At 40.4% G+C, this 13,029-nt stretch overlaps 3 protein-coding genes across 3 annotated transcripts in view; 2 read left to right on the plus strand and 1 right to left on the minus strand.

Annotated features, from left to right (window-relative positions):
* The window catches only part of golt1ba (golgi transport 1Ba), a 5,778-nt gene extending 57 nt beyond the window's left edge, over positions 1-5,721 (plus strand). The window contains exons 1-5 of the mRNA XM_080421814.1: positions 1-207; positions 1,584-1,675; positions 2,428-2,606; positions 2,842-2,923; positions 4,133-5,721. The exon at positions 1-207 is cut by the window's left edge and continues 57 nt beyond it. Of these exons, the coding sequence (XP_080277940.1) occupies positions 183-207; positions 1,584-1,675; positions 2,428-2,606; positions 2,842-2,923; positions 4,133-4,171 (417 nt within the window). The 5' untranslated portion in view covers positions 1-182 and the 3' untranslated portion in view covers positions 4,172-5,721. The remainder of the gene's footprint in view (positions 208-1,583; positions 1,676-2,427; positions 2,607-2,841; positions 2,924-4,132) is intronic.
* Positions 5,722-7,884: 2,163 nt separating this feature from the next.
* On the plus strand, positions 7,885-10,523 carry spx (spexin hormone). The gene is made up of 5 exons (XM_080421633.1): positions 7,885-7,917; positions 8,121-8,178; positions 8,719-8,781; positions 9,362-9,448; positions 10,390-10,523. Exons 2-5 carry the CDS (start codon positions 8,157-8,159, stop codon positions 10,452-10,454), a joined length of 237 nt encoding a protein of 78 aa, XP_080277759.1. The 5' UTR covers positions 7,885-7,917; positions 8,121-8,156; the 3' UTR covers positions 10,455-10,523.
* Positions 10,524-12,368: 1,845 nt separating this feature from the next.
* gys2 (glycogen synthase 2) overlaps positions 12,369-13,029 on the minus strand; it is a gene marked incomplete at both ends in the record, with an annotated part of 31,585 nt that continues 30,924 nt past the window's right edge. Inside the window, one exon of the mRNA XM_080420579.1 lies at positions 12,369-12,578. Within this exon, the coding sequence (XP_080276705.1) occupies positions 12,369-12,578 (210 nt within the window). The remainder of the gene's footprint in view (positions 12,579-13,029) is intronic.

Raw genomic sequence — 13,029 nt, forward strand, 5'->3', positions numbered from 1 at the left:
ATCAGGAGAAGGCGTGTTTCCGCCGGAAGACGTCATCCAGAGAAGGCGTGTTTCCGGAAGACGTGGCTTGTTGGCTTGCTGCTGCAGTTGCAGCTGTCATCATTAGAGTTTAATCATATTAATAATATCCCACATTTAATTATTCATACGTTGGTGTCCTGAGCTGTTGAAGCGTCGCCAAGATGATTTCTCTAACGGACTCCCAAAGTAAGACCTTTTGATTTGAGTTTGCTCTGCAGATTAATAATAAGCGACCAGCTGTTGCCTATCTATTGACTTCTCCTTTTTAACCGGCTCTCTCAGCTGATGTGCACCAGTAAGCTAGCTAAAGCTAACAATGCTAAATACATTGGCCCTGGTGGTCTGATTTTTGTCCATGTCATGATGCCATCCACTGTGACATCATGCCAGTACCCTTCTGACGGATACAGGATAGGTGGGCACCAGGAACATCTGGGCACCTCGATGTAAAATTGGCTATTTTGTCCATAATGTTAAAAAACAAATGGTCTTAAGTAATGTAAAGTATACATGATGTGAGCATGCACGGTACATCATTATCAGACAACTTAATGTTATCCTTCCACTTCTTGTTTATGCCCCAAAATGACTGGCTATACAGGGTTTGTAGCAATTTCTAGCAATTGTAGAAATATAAGATCTCAATTGTCAAATGTTCAATCATGTTCTAATCATGTATACTTAACTTGACTTAAGACCATTTTCCAAAAATTCTATTAATTATGGAATAATTGAGTTGAGGTGCCCAGATGTCCTTAGTGCCCACTACCCACCTATCCTGTTGCCCTTCTGACTCCCACTCTTATTAGCTGGGTGGGTGATTATTGTGGCCTGGAGCTTATAATAGAACAGGGGTCTTCAATGTTTTTCAGGCCAAGGCCCTAGCAGAGAGAGAGATGAAGCAGAGACCCCCCACTACATTGTATAAAACTGTGTTGCAGATAATTTTTCATAGATATCATAGATGGCTTCATAGACTTGTTTGCTACATTATCTTTTCTAATAACATGTTGAATTCATGTTAATGTGTATTTTCAAACAGTTAACCTTTTAAACCCTCACTATTCTGTCAACTTGACCATTGGCTCTTGTGCTTTTCCCTCTAGTCTACACCAACTTTCCAAAAATAGCTGATCTACAAGCTCTGATCTAGCTGATCTACAACGCCTCGCAGCGCGAGACGTTGTGAGCTTGTAGATTGAACAGCTAATGTTCCCCATCACACAAAGATTTGGCGGACCCCCTATAGTTACTCTGAAGACCCCTTAGGGGTCCCTGACCCCCTGTTGAAGACCCCTGTGATATAGATAGTAATGATTGGACGTTTCATTGCCTCTGACTATTTTTTTTTTAAATTGAGGGAAGACATTATATGATAAATCATATAATGTCCAAGAAGTGTAGCAATTCCTCACCTTTTCCTAAGTGAGAACATTGAGAATAAGTGTAACAACGTTTACAAGACTAGTACTTAAGCAATATTCCACAATCATCCCATCTCAGAAATGATGATCAGTATTATTTAGCATATACATAATCGCATTCTTGTCTGTGTCCCACAGAGATTGGGATGGGACTGACGGGCTTCGGCGTGTTTTTCCTCTTCTTTGGAATGATCCTGTTCTTCGACAAAGCCCTTCTGGCTATTGGAAATGTGAGTGTGACACTGCTTGAATTGATCCCACTGCTGTTATCTCTGCGTGACACTGAGAAACTCACAGGTGCCTTTCTGTTCCCGCTCTCTCTGTAGTCATAGTAGCTTGAGATAGTGTACAGTTACTGTAAACCTGAGAACTTTCCATGTTACTGAGCTGCACTCACCTCTTTCTTATATATCAGTGGTTCTCAAAGTGGGGTCAAGGAACCCTCAGGCCCAGGGTTCCTTGAGGGGGTTCCAAATCACTCTTGAGAGTGCACAAATGGAAAAATGTGTGCACTCTCAGAGTTGTGGGGAGTCTCTGCCCACTGATCTAAAACAAGAGACTGATGGAGGTGTTTTTTAACAGAGGACTCAATCAAAGCAACACAGTGCTCAGACTGCTCACATAATTTAATTTGACTATAACTGGTTATGTTGCCTTTGTTTTATAGTGTGTGTATTGTGTGTGATTTCGGTTCCCTGCACAGTATTTGATTGGAGTTTAGATAATAGTTATTCTATTTAGAAAAGCCTCCCGTGGGCAGGTGTTGAACTTGTTCTAGGACACTCAAGCATTACATCTGGACCGTCCAATGTGATTGTGATGTCCATGTCAAATAAAATAAACATAAACATAAACATAAACATTGAAATGTAAAACTTTGAGAGAACCACTGTTTTGTCTCTCTCTGGCTCTCATTCTTATGAGAGGAAGTTAAGTTTAGACAAGCATTCTCTGATATTGAGTTATCTTTCCCTCCGTCCAGATCTTGTTTGTTGCCGGGCTGGCCTTCGTCATCGGGCTGGAGAGGACCTTCCGTTTCTTCTTCCAGAAGCACAAGATGAAGGCCACCGGTTTCTTCTTGGGAGGGGTGTTTATAGTGCTGATAGGCTGGCCCATCGTTGGCGTTGTGCTGGAGTTCTACGGCTTCTTCCTCTTGTTCAGGTGAGGGAATGACGCAAATCTTTAGGTTCATATTGCAGGGGTCTTCAACTTTCTTCAGGCCAAGGACCCCTTAGCTGAGAGACAGATGAACCAGGCAGGGACCCCCACTACATATTGTATCAATTGTGTTGCAGATTAAATGTTTTCATATGACGCTGTCAGGCCTAAGTGATTAAAGGTTAACTATGTGGCTAAGACCCAATAATCTCTCTCTGTCACCTTCTGTCCCATCCAGGGGTTTCTTCCCAGTGGTCGTAGGATTCATCAGAAGAATACCCATCCTTGGCTCCATTCTAAACCTGCCGTTCATCAGTGGAGTGAGTACTGGCTAGCATCGTACCAGCACTTGGTTCCCTATGTTTACATGCAGCCGCTCCAAATGAACTGACCTCACGAAAACACCTTAACCAGACTTGATTAACCAAACTGACGACCGCCGTCTTGTTTCCTGAACTCTTAACGGCTGATCTGATGCAATATTGTGGCTACTGTACAGTGGGCTGTTGTCTGTTGCATCCTGCGTGTAAACATGGCCGTCAAAAAGGTGCATTCATTAGACACAAAACCTGAGGAACCATGTTGTGTAATTCACCATCAAAATGGACAATAGAAAAGGTTTTCCAGACCATTATACTTGTCAACAAACACACAATTGTGCTGTTTTAGGTAGCCACTCAAACTGTAGCATTTGTGTGGAGTTGGCACAATGTGCTAATTCTACTGCTATGGTGTAGCCAGAACTTAAAAAAAGAAAAAAAAGGCTGGTTAGTTTTGTGGCTAATGGACATGCTCCCTGTGTGGTGTTGTGCGGAAGGCTTTGTTTTGATGTGAAACGTCTCTCTGTCTTTTTAAAGCCTTCGTAAGGCTGTGAGGACAATCAGCAGTCTTGGTCAGTCGCTGCCGATTTTCCCATGCATGTCAGCATGTACAACCTGTTAACCTGTCATAACACATGTCAAATGAAAACAGTGTTTTATAGATGGCTAAATGTAAGCAAATTAGTTATGCATAGAGAGCGCACCAATTCACTCATTGATGTTTTCATAAAACCTAACACTAGGGCTGGGCAATTAACTGACTACTAAATATATCGAAACTGACTTTGTTGTACAATGGTGGTGTACAGAAATAGCCGGTCTACAAGCTCACAACACGTTGCATTGCAACACGTTGTGAGCTTGTAGATCTGCAATTTTTACTGTGAAAGAAATTGTGTGCTTTAATGGTAATACTAATCGAGGCAAACGTTTGAAATAATGGTGATATTGATTTGAAGTCGTATCGCCCAGCCCTACCGAACACTTAAGTCTAAAGCATGTCATGCATGTGTTCTATTTTTCATAGACAAATGATTCTGTATGTGCCAAGCCAACATCAAGATATTTGTTTAGTAATAATCATCCTAATGCAGTTTGACCTATGGCATAGATCAATATCACATTTTCATTGTATTTTATATGTAAGGAGTGTTGAAATGCAGTGTATGGCGTATTATAACATTACTTCCTTCTCCTTTCACTTTGCAGTTTGTGGACAAAGTGGGCGAGAGCAATAACATGGTATAATGGTGACTTTTTGTATCCAGAGAAGGCCTGTGTCAGTGCAGTACAGTAGTTTCAAAAAGCAACACGACCTCCCTTCGGTCACTGGTTGACCCCGCGACAGTTACGGCTATACACATTAAGATTACTTTCCCGTTTGGCAGGCAAAAGACTGCTTTTATACTGTATGCATCTGTTATTGGTTTTGGCCAACGTAAGCAGTGGAAGGCGCTTCAGGCCCTGTTACCTTCAGGAGACTGTTACTAAAGGATCTCGTTACCAAGAAGTTCACATCGGGATATGTCAGACGTCGTTGATCTCTCCGCCGCTGAACGCAACTTTATAAAGAAGTAAATGGAGGACTCTCCCGAAAGATTCCCTGGACTCTATCCACGTGGCTTTCTTACTCTGTGGAATGTAAAAACACTCCTGACTGCTTGTAAGAAAGATGTATAAGACAAATAATTGCCAGCAGTCCAAAGTCCCTCTGGTACTTTTTAATTCATGAAAAGGCACGGGTAAACACGGATGTGTTTCGGCGTCGAAACACGTCCGTGTTTGCCTGTGCCTTTTCATGAATTAAAATGTACCAGAAAGACTTTGGACTGCTGGCAATTATTTGTCTTATACATTGAGTCTTGTTGAGCCGTGCACCCGGTAAACAATTGTTTTAAAGGACTGAGTTGTGCTAGTTTTGCTTCTACTTTGCTTGTAAGAAAGAGACATGGAGAGAAAGTTTGTTGTTACATAAAAGCCTGATTTATACTTAAGTCTTACCGTGCACTCACACGAAATGCGTTTTTCTATTGCTGTGTGTCGCCAACAAGTCGCAGTCATCAATTACTAAAAAGCACTCACACCAAAAGTGGCGACAGGGGTGTGGATTCCTCGTCACTGCATCTAGCTGTATATGTGAGGAAGTGGAGTTCTGGGGAGCTTGTATGGAAGCTAATTGGCTATATACTTATTTAATTAGTACAACTAAAAATGGTTTCTGACAATATTTTAGGCGAGAAATAGACCATAAGTTGTTCAATATTGATTGAATTCACATTAAGCATGCAGTGTAGGAGTACGTCATTCCCCGCTGTCACAGTATAGACTGCATTGCATGCATAAACATATAGGCTATGCTGTATGTATGTTCTGTTATGAATTCACCTACTGTAAGAATATACCAAATTAATGTTTAACGTAATAATCTACATTTTGCAAAATTCAGGAGCTGTTCACCTATACTACAGTACAGTATAAATGAAAAAAATGATCATCCATCACTCGTGGACGCTCGAATCGAGGCGCTGCTCATTCACATGAGATGAAATGTTTTCAGCTTTCTGAGGCCGCGAAGTCGCAGCAACCTTGTCACTGGGCCTCTTGTCGCTCCAAGTCACTCAGTGTAGTCAGTACCCATTTGAAATTAATTGAATGACTGCCGGTCACTTAGTCGCTTGTTGTCGCTTTTTGTGTGAGTGCACGGTTCGTTGTCCCATGCCAAGAATAGCTGCAATGCATTGTGAGCTTGTAGCTCTGCTATTCTTGGTGTGGGACACCGTCATCCGACGCAGTATAAATGAGACATTACAGTGCCTGTGCTTTAAACTTTATTCCGATATTTGTGTCAATTACCGTGTCTTCTCTCTCTCTCTCTCTCTCTCGTGCGGCTATTTGACTACCAGGTGTGGCAGTTGTATTTTCCTACTGTTATCTTTCTGTGTATGACTGGCTAATGGGATTACTTAAATATTACTATTTTTTTTTTTAAGGATCACAAGAGTTTGACTTTTACCATGGTAAGGGCAATACTACCCAATTTAAGAATTACTTAAGTTATTCTGAGGTTGAGGGCAGTCTAGTTGTATGTGTGAAAATAAGCTATTCTTTCAAATCCAGAAATGGAGTACTTTGGCGTTGCGGGCCTGTATAGTTTATGTGCCAAAATTACTTAATTATTTTACCAGGTTTGAACCAGAAAATGTATCATGATCCCCACAAACATCCTTTTATGTAGTATCATTCACACCCCCATGTGCAGTTTAATATTCAATGGAGCAACCATACATTTGTCATCATGACAAATCCTAGCTTTGAAAGAGTTATACAGTATAATATATTATGCTCATCAACATTGGTTGAACTGTCCCGACTTCAGCAATAGCATGCAGACAAGTTCCTAAAGTGAGTGGTGTTGCCTTTCAAAGAAAACAAAGTACTGAATGATTACATTTGAAATGACAATGCTTTGACAATATTTTGCTGTATGCCACTTTTGTAAATATACAATGAAAGTTGGCAGTGTGTCTTGTCATTTGTTTAGTCGATTCCACATCATGAATTCAAGAAGAATTTAGAATTCAGAATTCTATACTGGAAGACGATAAATAAGAAATGCCAGAAATGATAGCAAAAGTATTGCCAGGAATAATTTTGCAATACCAACTGTTTCCCATTTTTTGGAATGTCGTGATTACTAAATTGGTGAAATTAGGGGACACAAACAGTTCCTGTCCTATTTCCTGAGGGGAGATGCAGGTTATCAATTAATCGAGAGCATTGGCTATTCATTCATGGGATCCAGACCTCATTTGTCCGTTAACTGCTTCAGTGAGCAAGGCGTAAACATATCAATATCCCAAAGAGAAAATCTCCCCCACTGACAAGTAACCTAAAGCTTTATAAGACTGAATCAAGTCCACGATCCCTCACAGTTTTTTCATTTTTGATCAAATAAATGTACACAGTCTGTTGCGGCACTATTGCAGTCGGTCTGCCTATGACAGCTATTTCCATTCATTGATATACAGTACAGTCGGCAATGAATGAAAAAGGAATTGATTGGTGCCTTGGTCCATTCACAACCTCAACCGCCCCTACTTCATCAAATTGGCGTGACCTATCGCTGTTGACGTCTGTTCACAGCTACGTAGTGCCTTGGGCCATAGAGGTTCCCCCCTCCACCCCACCCCAACAACATAAATAGAGGGTAAGCGATAACGAACACCGTTAGATTGTCTCTCTTCTACCATTTGAGACCAACCTACTCTTGTCCCTTTAGGATCTGTCATCACAATGAAAGTAAGTATATTTACTTTATAGCCTAATTACTACACTTAAAGGACTAGTTCACCCAAACAAAAATTACACACCCCATGAAGCCTTGAATTCATGGCGATTTTTTGTTTTTTGCCGCATTCCTAAGCCAATAATTTGATGACCGGCGGAATCTATCCGGTAGGAGACTCAAAGTAGGACACTACTGAGCAGCCAACCGGTCATCGAATTCTTGGCTTAGAAATACGACAAAAACTAAAGAATCTCCATGAATTCAAGGCTTCATAGGGTGTGAAATTGATAGAAAATAAGTCAGATTTTGGGTGAACTACTCCTTTAATAGACCACCAAGTTGATTTTATCATCAGACGGCTGATAAACCATGCTTATACATCAGACTACTGTTCATTGGACAATATATTTAATATTTTGCGCTCCTCTAGTGCTAAACTATTTTACAAATGGACAATGCTGGGGAGAATATTGTGTAATTGGCTTAAATTATGCAATAAATTGTAGATGATGGCACATTAACTAGAGCAAATATAACTCACAATCTTTGTAAGTATTGCTCAACCAATGCTGTACTGCAAGCTGTGTAATTCAATATGCTGTTCTCTTTCTGAATCCAATAGGGGTTGAGGACCATTACTTTAGCCTACACACTAACACTTTTACTACTGGCAACCTTTGTCTCACATTCGCTGAGCGCACCGAAGGTAAATAACATTATTTCTCATTTTAAAAGTTCATCCTTTTTTTTATTTCACTTCATAATTAAAAGAACTCACAAGAACCAAAATATTCAAACCTAGTTGAGCATCCAGGATTTTCAGTTCATTTACATGTAATTCATTTTAAAAAATGTCATTACAAATATTCAAAAATAAGCTTGATTTTAATTTTTGCTTCCAAATGAAAGGAAAATTTCCAGCGGAGAAACTGGACTCCCCAGGCTATGCTGTACTTAAAGGGAACTCGTAAGTACCCTGCATCTATTGCTTAATTTACTGTAATCTTTTGTAGCACTTTTGTGTCACTTGCTGAGGTGGGCAGAGTAGCCAAAAGCTGTACTCAAGTAAAAATAACATTACTAAAAAAGAATGACTGAAATAGAATAAATATAGTGATCCAAATAATTACTTGAGTAAGTATCTAGCGAAAAGACTGCTCAAGTACTGAGTTGCTGCAAATCATACGATCTGATTATTCTGATATTATTTAAATTATCATATCGTAATTTAAATGTATAAAATATAAAATTATAAATTATGTCCAACACGAATAAACACAATTTGGCTAAAATATCTCCGGGTGAATTAAACAAACGAACAATGTTTTAAATAGTCAAAGAAATAGTAAAAATGTAAGTAAATAATATTTTTCACTCTTTTACATTTGGCCCAAATGTAAAGGAGTAAAAGTTAAAAAAAAGATTTGTTCATCGATATCGCTCCCTGAATGAAACGTTTCAAACTAATGCATACTCTATGCCAATGCTGTATGTGATGTCATTTCAGAGGGACGAAGGTTTATCTCAGAGGACCGCAAAGAAGGAGATGTGTATGACACCTTACACTTAGGTAACGTCAAGAATGTCATTTAGATTGCTAGATGTTATTTTAACAGATGCTAGGTTCATTGTTTACCTGGTATGCTATAGTTTCAATGTACAGATTATTATTTTGTATGGCATATTCTCGTTTAGACTGATGCTAGGTTCTTGGTCGACCTGGGATCCTAGTTTACTGAGGCAGTACACTGTCTCTCTGCATCTTATGTATGTGGTGATTACCTTGCTTATTGTAAGTCGCTCTGGATATAAGAGCGTCTGCTAAATGCCTAAATGGTAAATTGTAATTGTAAATTGCAGGTATAGTATACCAATTTTCTTACAAACTATATAATCCTACAATTGTGAACTCCTACCTGGAAGTCATCCTAATGAAATTATGATACCATAAAACCCATTGTCCTGAAAATGTAGTTTTCATAGGTCTCTGTTGAAAAGAAAGGGTTTTTAAAAAGAAATAACTTTGTGCTTTCTGCCAAGGTACTGTAGACGTGTGCATGAACAAAAATTATCTTAAGGGGAAAATGTAGTTTTTGCACAAACAAAGGTCGATGTTGGGTGGGTCTGTTGTAATTTGCGTTTCTTTGCAGAGACCCGTAGTCAGAACACGGAGAGGCTGAGTGTCAACCAGGCCGCAACTGTGCTGCTCAATTTTCTGCAGCAGGTCAAGGAGGAAGGTGAGATGAAGAAACAACTCACAAATTGTCCCAGTCGGGCATAAACCTTGTATCTCCATATTTCAACTTTTTTTTTTCTTTTTTTCGTAAATGAATGCCCTACTTCGTTGTCATAGTGTAGCAATTTTTGCTATTTTGGGGAGGAAACGTTGAAAGTGATAGTGAAAGTGGTTAGTTGTGTCTGTGGGTTTTTATAAATATTGAACCAATGAAAAGTATTTAGAGCTTGTGACTAAATAATAACTACATTGGATCCAATCTGACATGGTCCTCAAACACGGCCTCTCTTGTAAGGAGAGCACAGAGGCGTCTGTTCTTTTTACGCCGGATGAGAAGAGCCCAACTCCCCCCTCCCATCCTCACTACTTTCTACAGAGGCACTATAGAGAGCATCTTGACCAACTGCATCTCTGTCTGGTCTGGAAGCTGCACTGCATCAGACTGGATAACTGTGCGGAGAGTAGTGAGGACAGCGGCATGGGGAGCAGAACGGCCAGATTCTGCAAGAGTTTTTTCCCCCAAGCCATCAGACTTGTGAACTCTACTCTAAAAAAAAAGTGAAATAGTACAAACGCAATATCCCCTAACCTTCTTCCTTACACACTGCTGAAGACTCCTGTGTGCAATATTTCTGTCTCCTTATGAACTGACTGTTTTTTTATTAGTGGTGTCTCTTTTAGTATTTTAGTTTTTAGTATTGTAGTTTTAGCATTCTTTTAACTAGGAGTAGTTTTTAGATTATATTGCCAGTGGAACGACATTTCGTTCATTTATGCATCACATGTATATGTTGAATGACAATAAAAACTATCTATCTATCTATCATTTGAACACAGGTCAAGTTGTCCTTTAATTACAATGGAAGACTAAAACTCTTTTCCTTTCCTCTCTCTCTCTCTCTCTCTCTCTCTCTCTCTCTCTCTCTCTCTCTCTTTCTCTAGCTGATGAAAGTCGTGATCAGGTGTTCTTCCAGGACCTGCCAATATGGAAAAGGGAATACTTCTGAGAGACTTTAATCCATTGATCGTTATTGTAAAAAATCCTCTTCGCTTATGGATGTCAGAGACTCAGCTCCACATTGAAGGGAGAGAAGAAATGGGTTTTGTAAATATCACTTGGCTTGAAATGTATTGCATTATTTTAATAAAATTGGTTTGAATTCATGATAGCACCGTTTGCCTGAGATTGTTTGATCACAGAAGTGGAGTCATCGGCTGACAGTTCATTCGCACATTATTTAAAGTAGTGATATTGAAAGTGGGGTCAAAGTGACCCCCAGTGGTCTTTGAGGGGGTTCCAGGGGGTCCCCAGTAAAAAAAAATATATAGCATCAAAATCAGTTTAAACCTATATACATCAGCTATTTAAAATAGCCAATGTACAAGCTCACAATGTGTCGCAATGCCACGTGTTGTGAGCTTGTAGATCTGCTAATTTCTAAAGATCTTGAAAGAATGTGACAACATTTTATATTTTTTAAACATTTGAAAAACACAAGCACTAAGACACTCTTGATGAAGGTCAAGAGGGACCGAAATGTCTGTCAATTTGCATAAAAAAACACAAGCACAAAATGTTTTCAGATGGGGGTCTGTGGCCAAATACATTGGAAAAAGACTGATTTGATATGACTGATAAAATATGCCAATACATGTATTTAATTGAAGGGCATAATTGTTTAATTGACTGAATTTCAATCTTCCAGCATCATACATAATACTGTCACTGTTTACAGGGCAGAGTAGTCAAACATTTTCAATCATTTCTCTTTCTAAAAACAAACTATAGCTGAGGGAATGTAAAACTGAATTTTAAGGGAAAACATTGTTGAAAACATGTTTTTCAAAAGCCAGGCATTTGTTTCAAAGGAAAGATTGTAGCCTAGGTGTAGCCCAGGGACCCTCAGGGTTCATTGATGGGGTTCCAAATGGAGCCTTAAAAAGGTTTGTAACTCTGACAGTGTACAAATGGAACCAAATGGACCCTTACAGGAACCAAATGGACCCTTACGGGTCCATTTGGTTCCATTTGTACACTCTCAGAGTTATGGGCGTCCTTGAAATTAAAAGTAACTATAGTAACTCTCGACTCTCGAACAGAGCAACGGCGTTATCAGAAACATTTTACTGACAGTAGTAGTAGTACTAGTTTCACAAACAATAACAATATGCTCATCTAACATGATGGGCAGGAATCGGCACAAGAAATGTTCAAAAAGGGAATTTAAAGCTCTATCTAAGTAGGACAATTGAGTGAAAAGGGCTTATTGGTGTGGCCTGGCTGGGCTTTTTGAAGCGGCTGTGTAAATGGTGTCGTGGTTCAGGAAATGTGTAATTCACGCTCAGGTGGTCAAACATTGATCCTGCCATCCCAAATGTTTCCATCACAGTAGGGCTCTGTGTGCATAATTGTAGTTCCCTTTTCTAGAAGGAGGCATAAACATTTCCTGTTCCGGTTTCAGTTTTCCCAAAGCTTCATATGATTGTCTCAGCATAGGTACATAGGAAACTGAACCTGGAACAGGGAACAGGTATGCCACCTCCTGGAAAAGTGAACTACAATTATGCACAGAGCCTATTCGTCTGACAGATGAGTACACAGTAAAACCCGAGTGCCCTATTTTGCGTGTCTTAAGTACCAGGTCTTATGACCTAACTTAAGCCCTGGAGGCGTTAGGTCATAAGACCTGGTACTTAAAACCCAAAATAGGGCCCTCTGAGGGTTAATTTATTAATTTAAGTTTACAAATGGAACCAAATGGACCTGTAAGAGTCCATTTGGTTTCATTTGTACACTTCTCAGAGGTACAGTGTATTCCGCGAATGCCCAAAGATGCAGGTGGGGTGTACGACTGTACGGTACACTCGTGTACCTGCCTGTTACAACTCGACTACGCACGCAGCGCAGGGTCGTCCGGTCGTCAGTCGCCCGACTCTCCGGGCAGCTTCTTCTTGCCCTCCGGCACCATGCCCAGGTTGATGGGAGACTTGATGTTCAGCCTGTCCCTCTCCACCTCCACGTCCTCGTCGTAGGACTCGTCCTCGTCATCGCTGTGGTGAGGGGTGGAGTGGATGGAGGCCGAGGGGGAGGGGGGCACAGAGTAAGGCCGGGGGTAGCGGAAGCCCTCCGTCTGTGAACGCAAGAGAGCGAGATGAGGCATAGGTTGTCATCGCGTACCAGGCATACTTTCTGTGTGTGTGTGTGTGTGTGTGTGTGTGTGTGTGTGTGTGTGTGTGTGTGTGTGTGTGTGTGTGTGTGTGTGTGTGTGCGCGTGCGTGCGTGCGTGCGTGCGTGCGTGCGTGCGTGCGTGCGTGTACTTGTATTACTATGCTTTTGAGGGCCTAATGTCCCCACAAGTATAGTAGAATATAAGAAACGGACATTGTGCCGACAATTTTCCTGGGCCTCACAAGAGAATTGGTTGTTTTATGATCCAAAAAGACTTTTGCAGTTTGTGTAGGGTTACAATTAGGAAAAGATTTAGGTTGGGTTTAGGGTTAGACATAGGTTTAGGGGTTAGGATTAGAGTTGTTCCTTTATACATAGTTGAACGCTTTATACAAGCTCACATGTTGTGTTGC

This window comes from Gymnoscopelus braueri (genome assembly GCF_963280865.1).
Source record: "Gymnoscopelus braueri genome assembly, chromosome: 23".
Classification (NCBI taxonomy): domain Eukaryota; kingdom Metazoa; phylum Chordata; class Actinopteri; order Myctophiformes; family Myctophidae; genus Gymnoscopelus; species Gymnoscopelus braueri.

Bases quoted from the DNA above. Each gene is read 5' to 3' on its own strand.
- spx (XM_080421633.1), top strand. From the start codon at position 8,157: ATGCTGTACTTAAAGGGAACTC. The intron at 8,782-9,361 runs GTAACGTCAAGA...GTTTCTTTGCAG, and splicing joins GTATGACACCTTACACTTAG to AGACCCGTAGTCAGAACACG. The intron at 9,449-10,389 runs GTGAGATGAAGA...CTCTTTCTCTAG, and splicing joins GCAGCAGGTCAAGGAGGAAG to CTGATGAAAGTCGTGATCAG.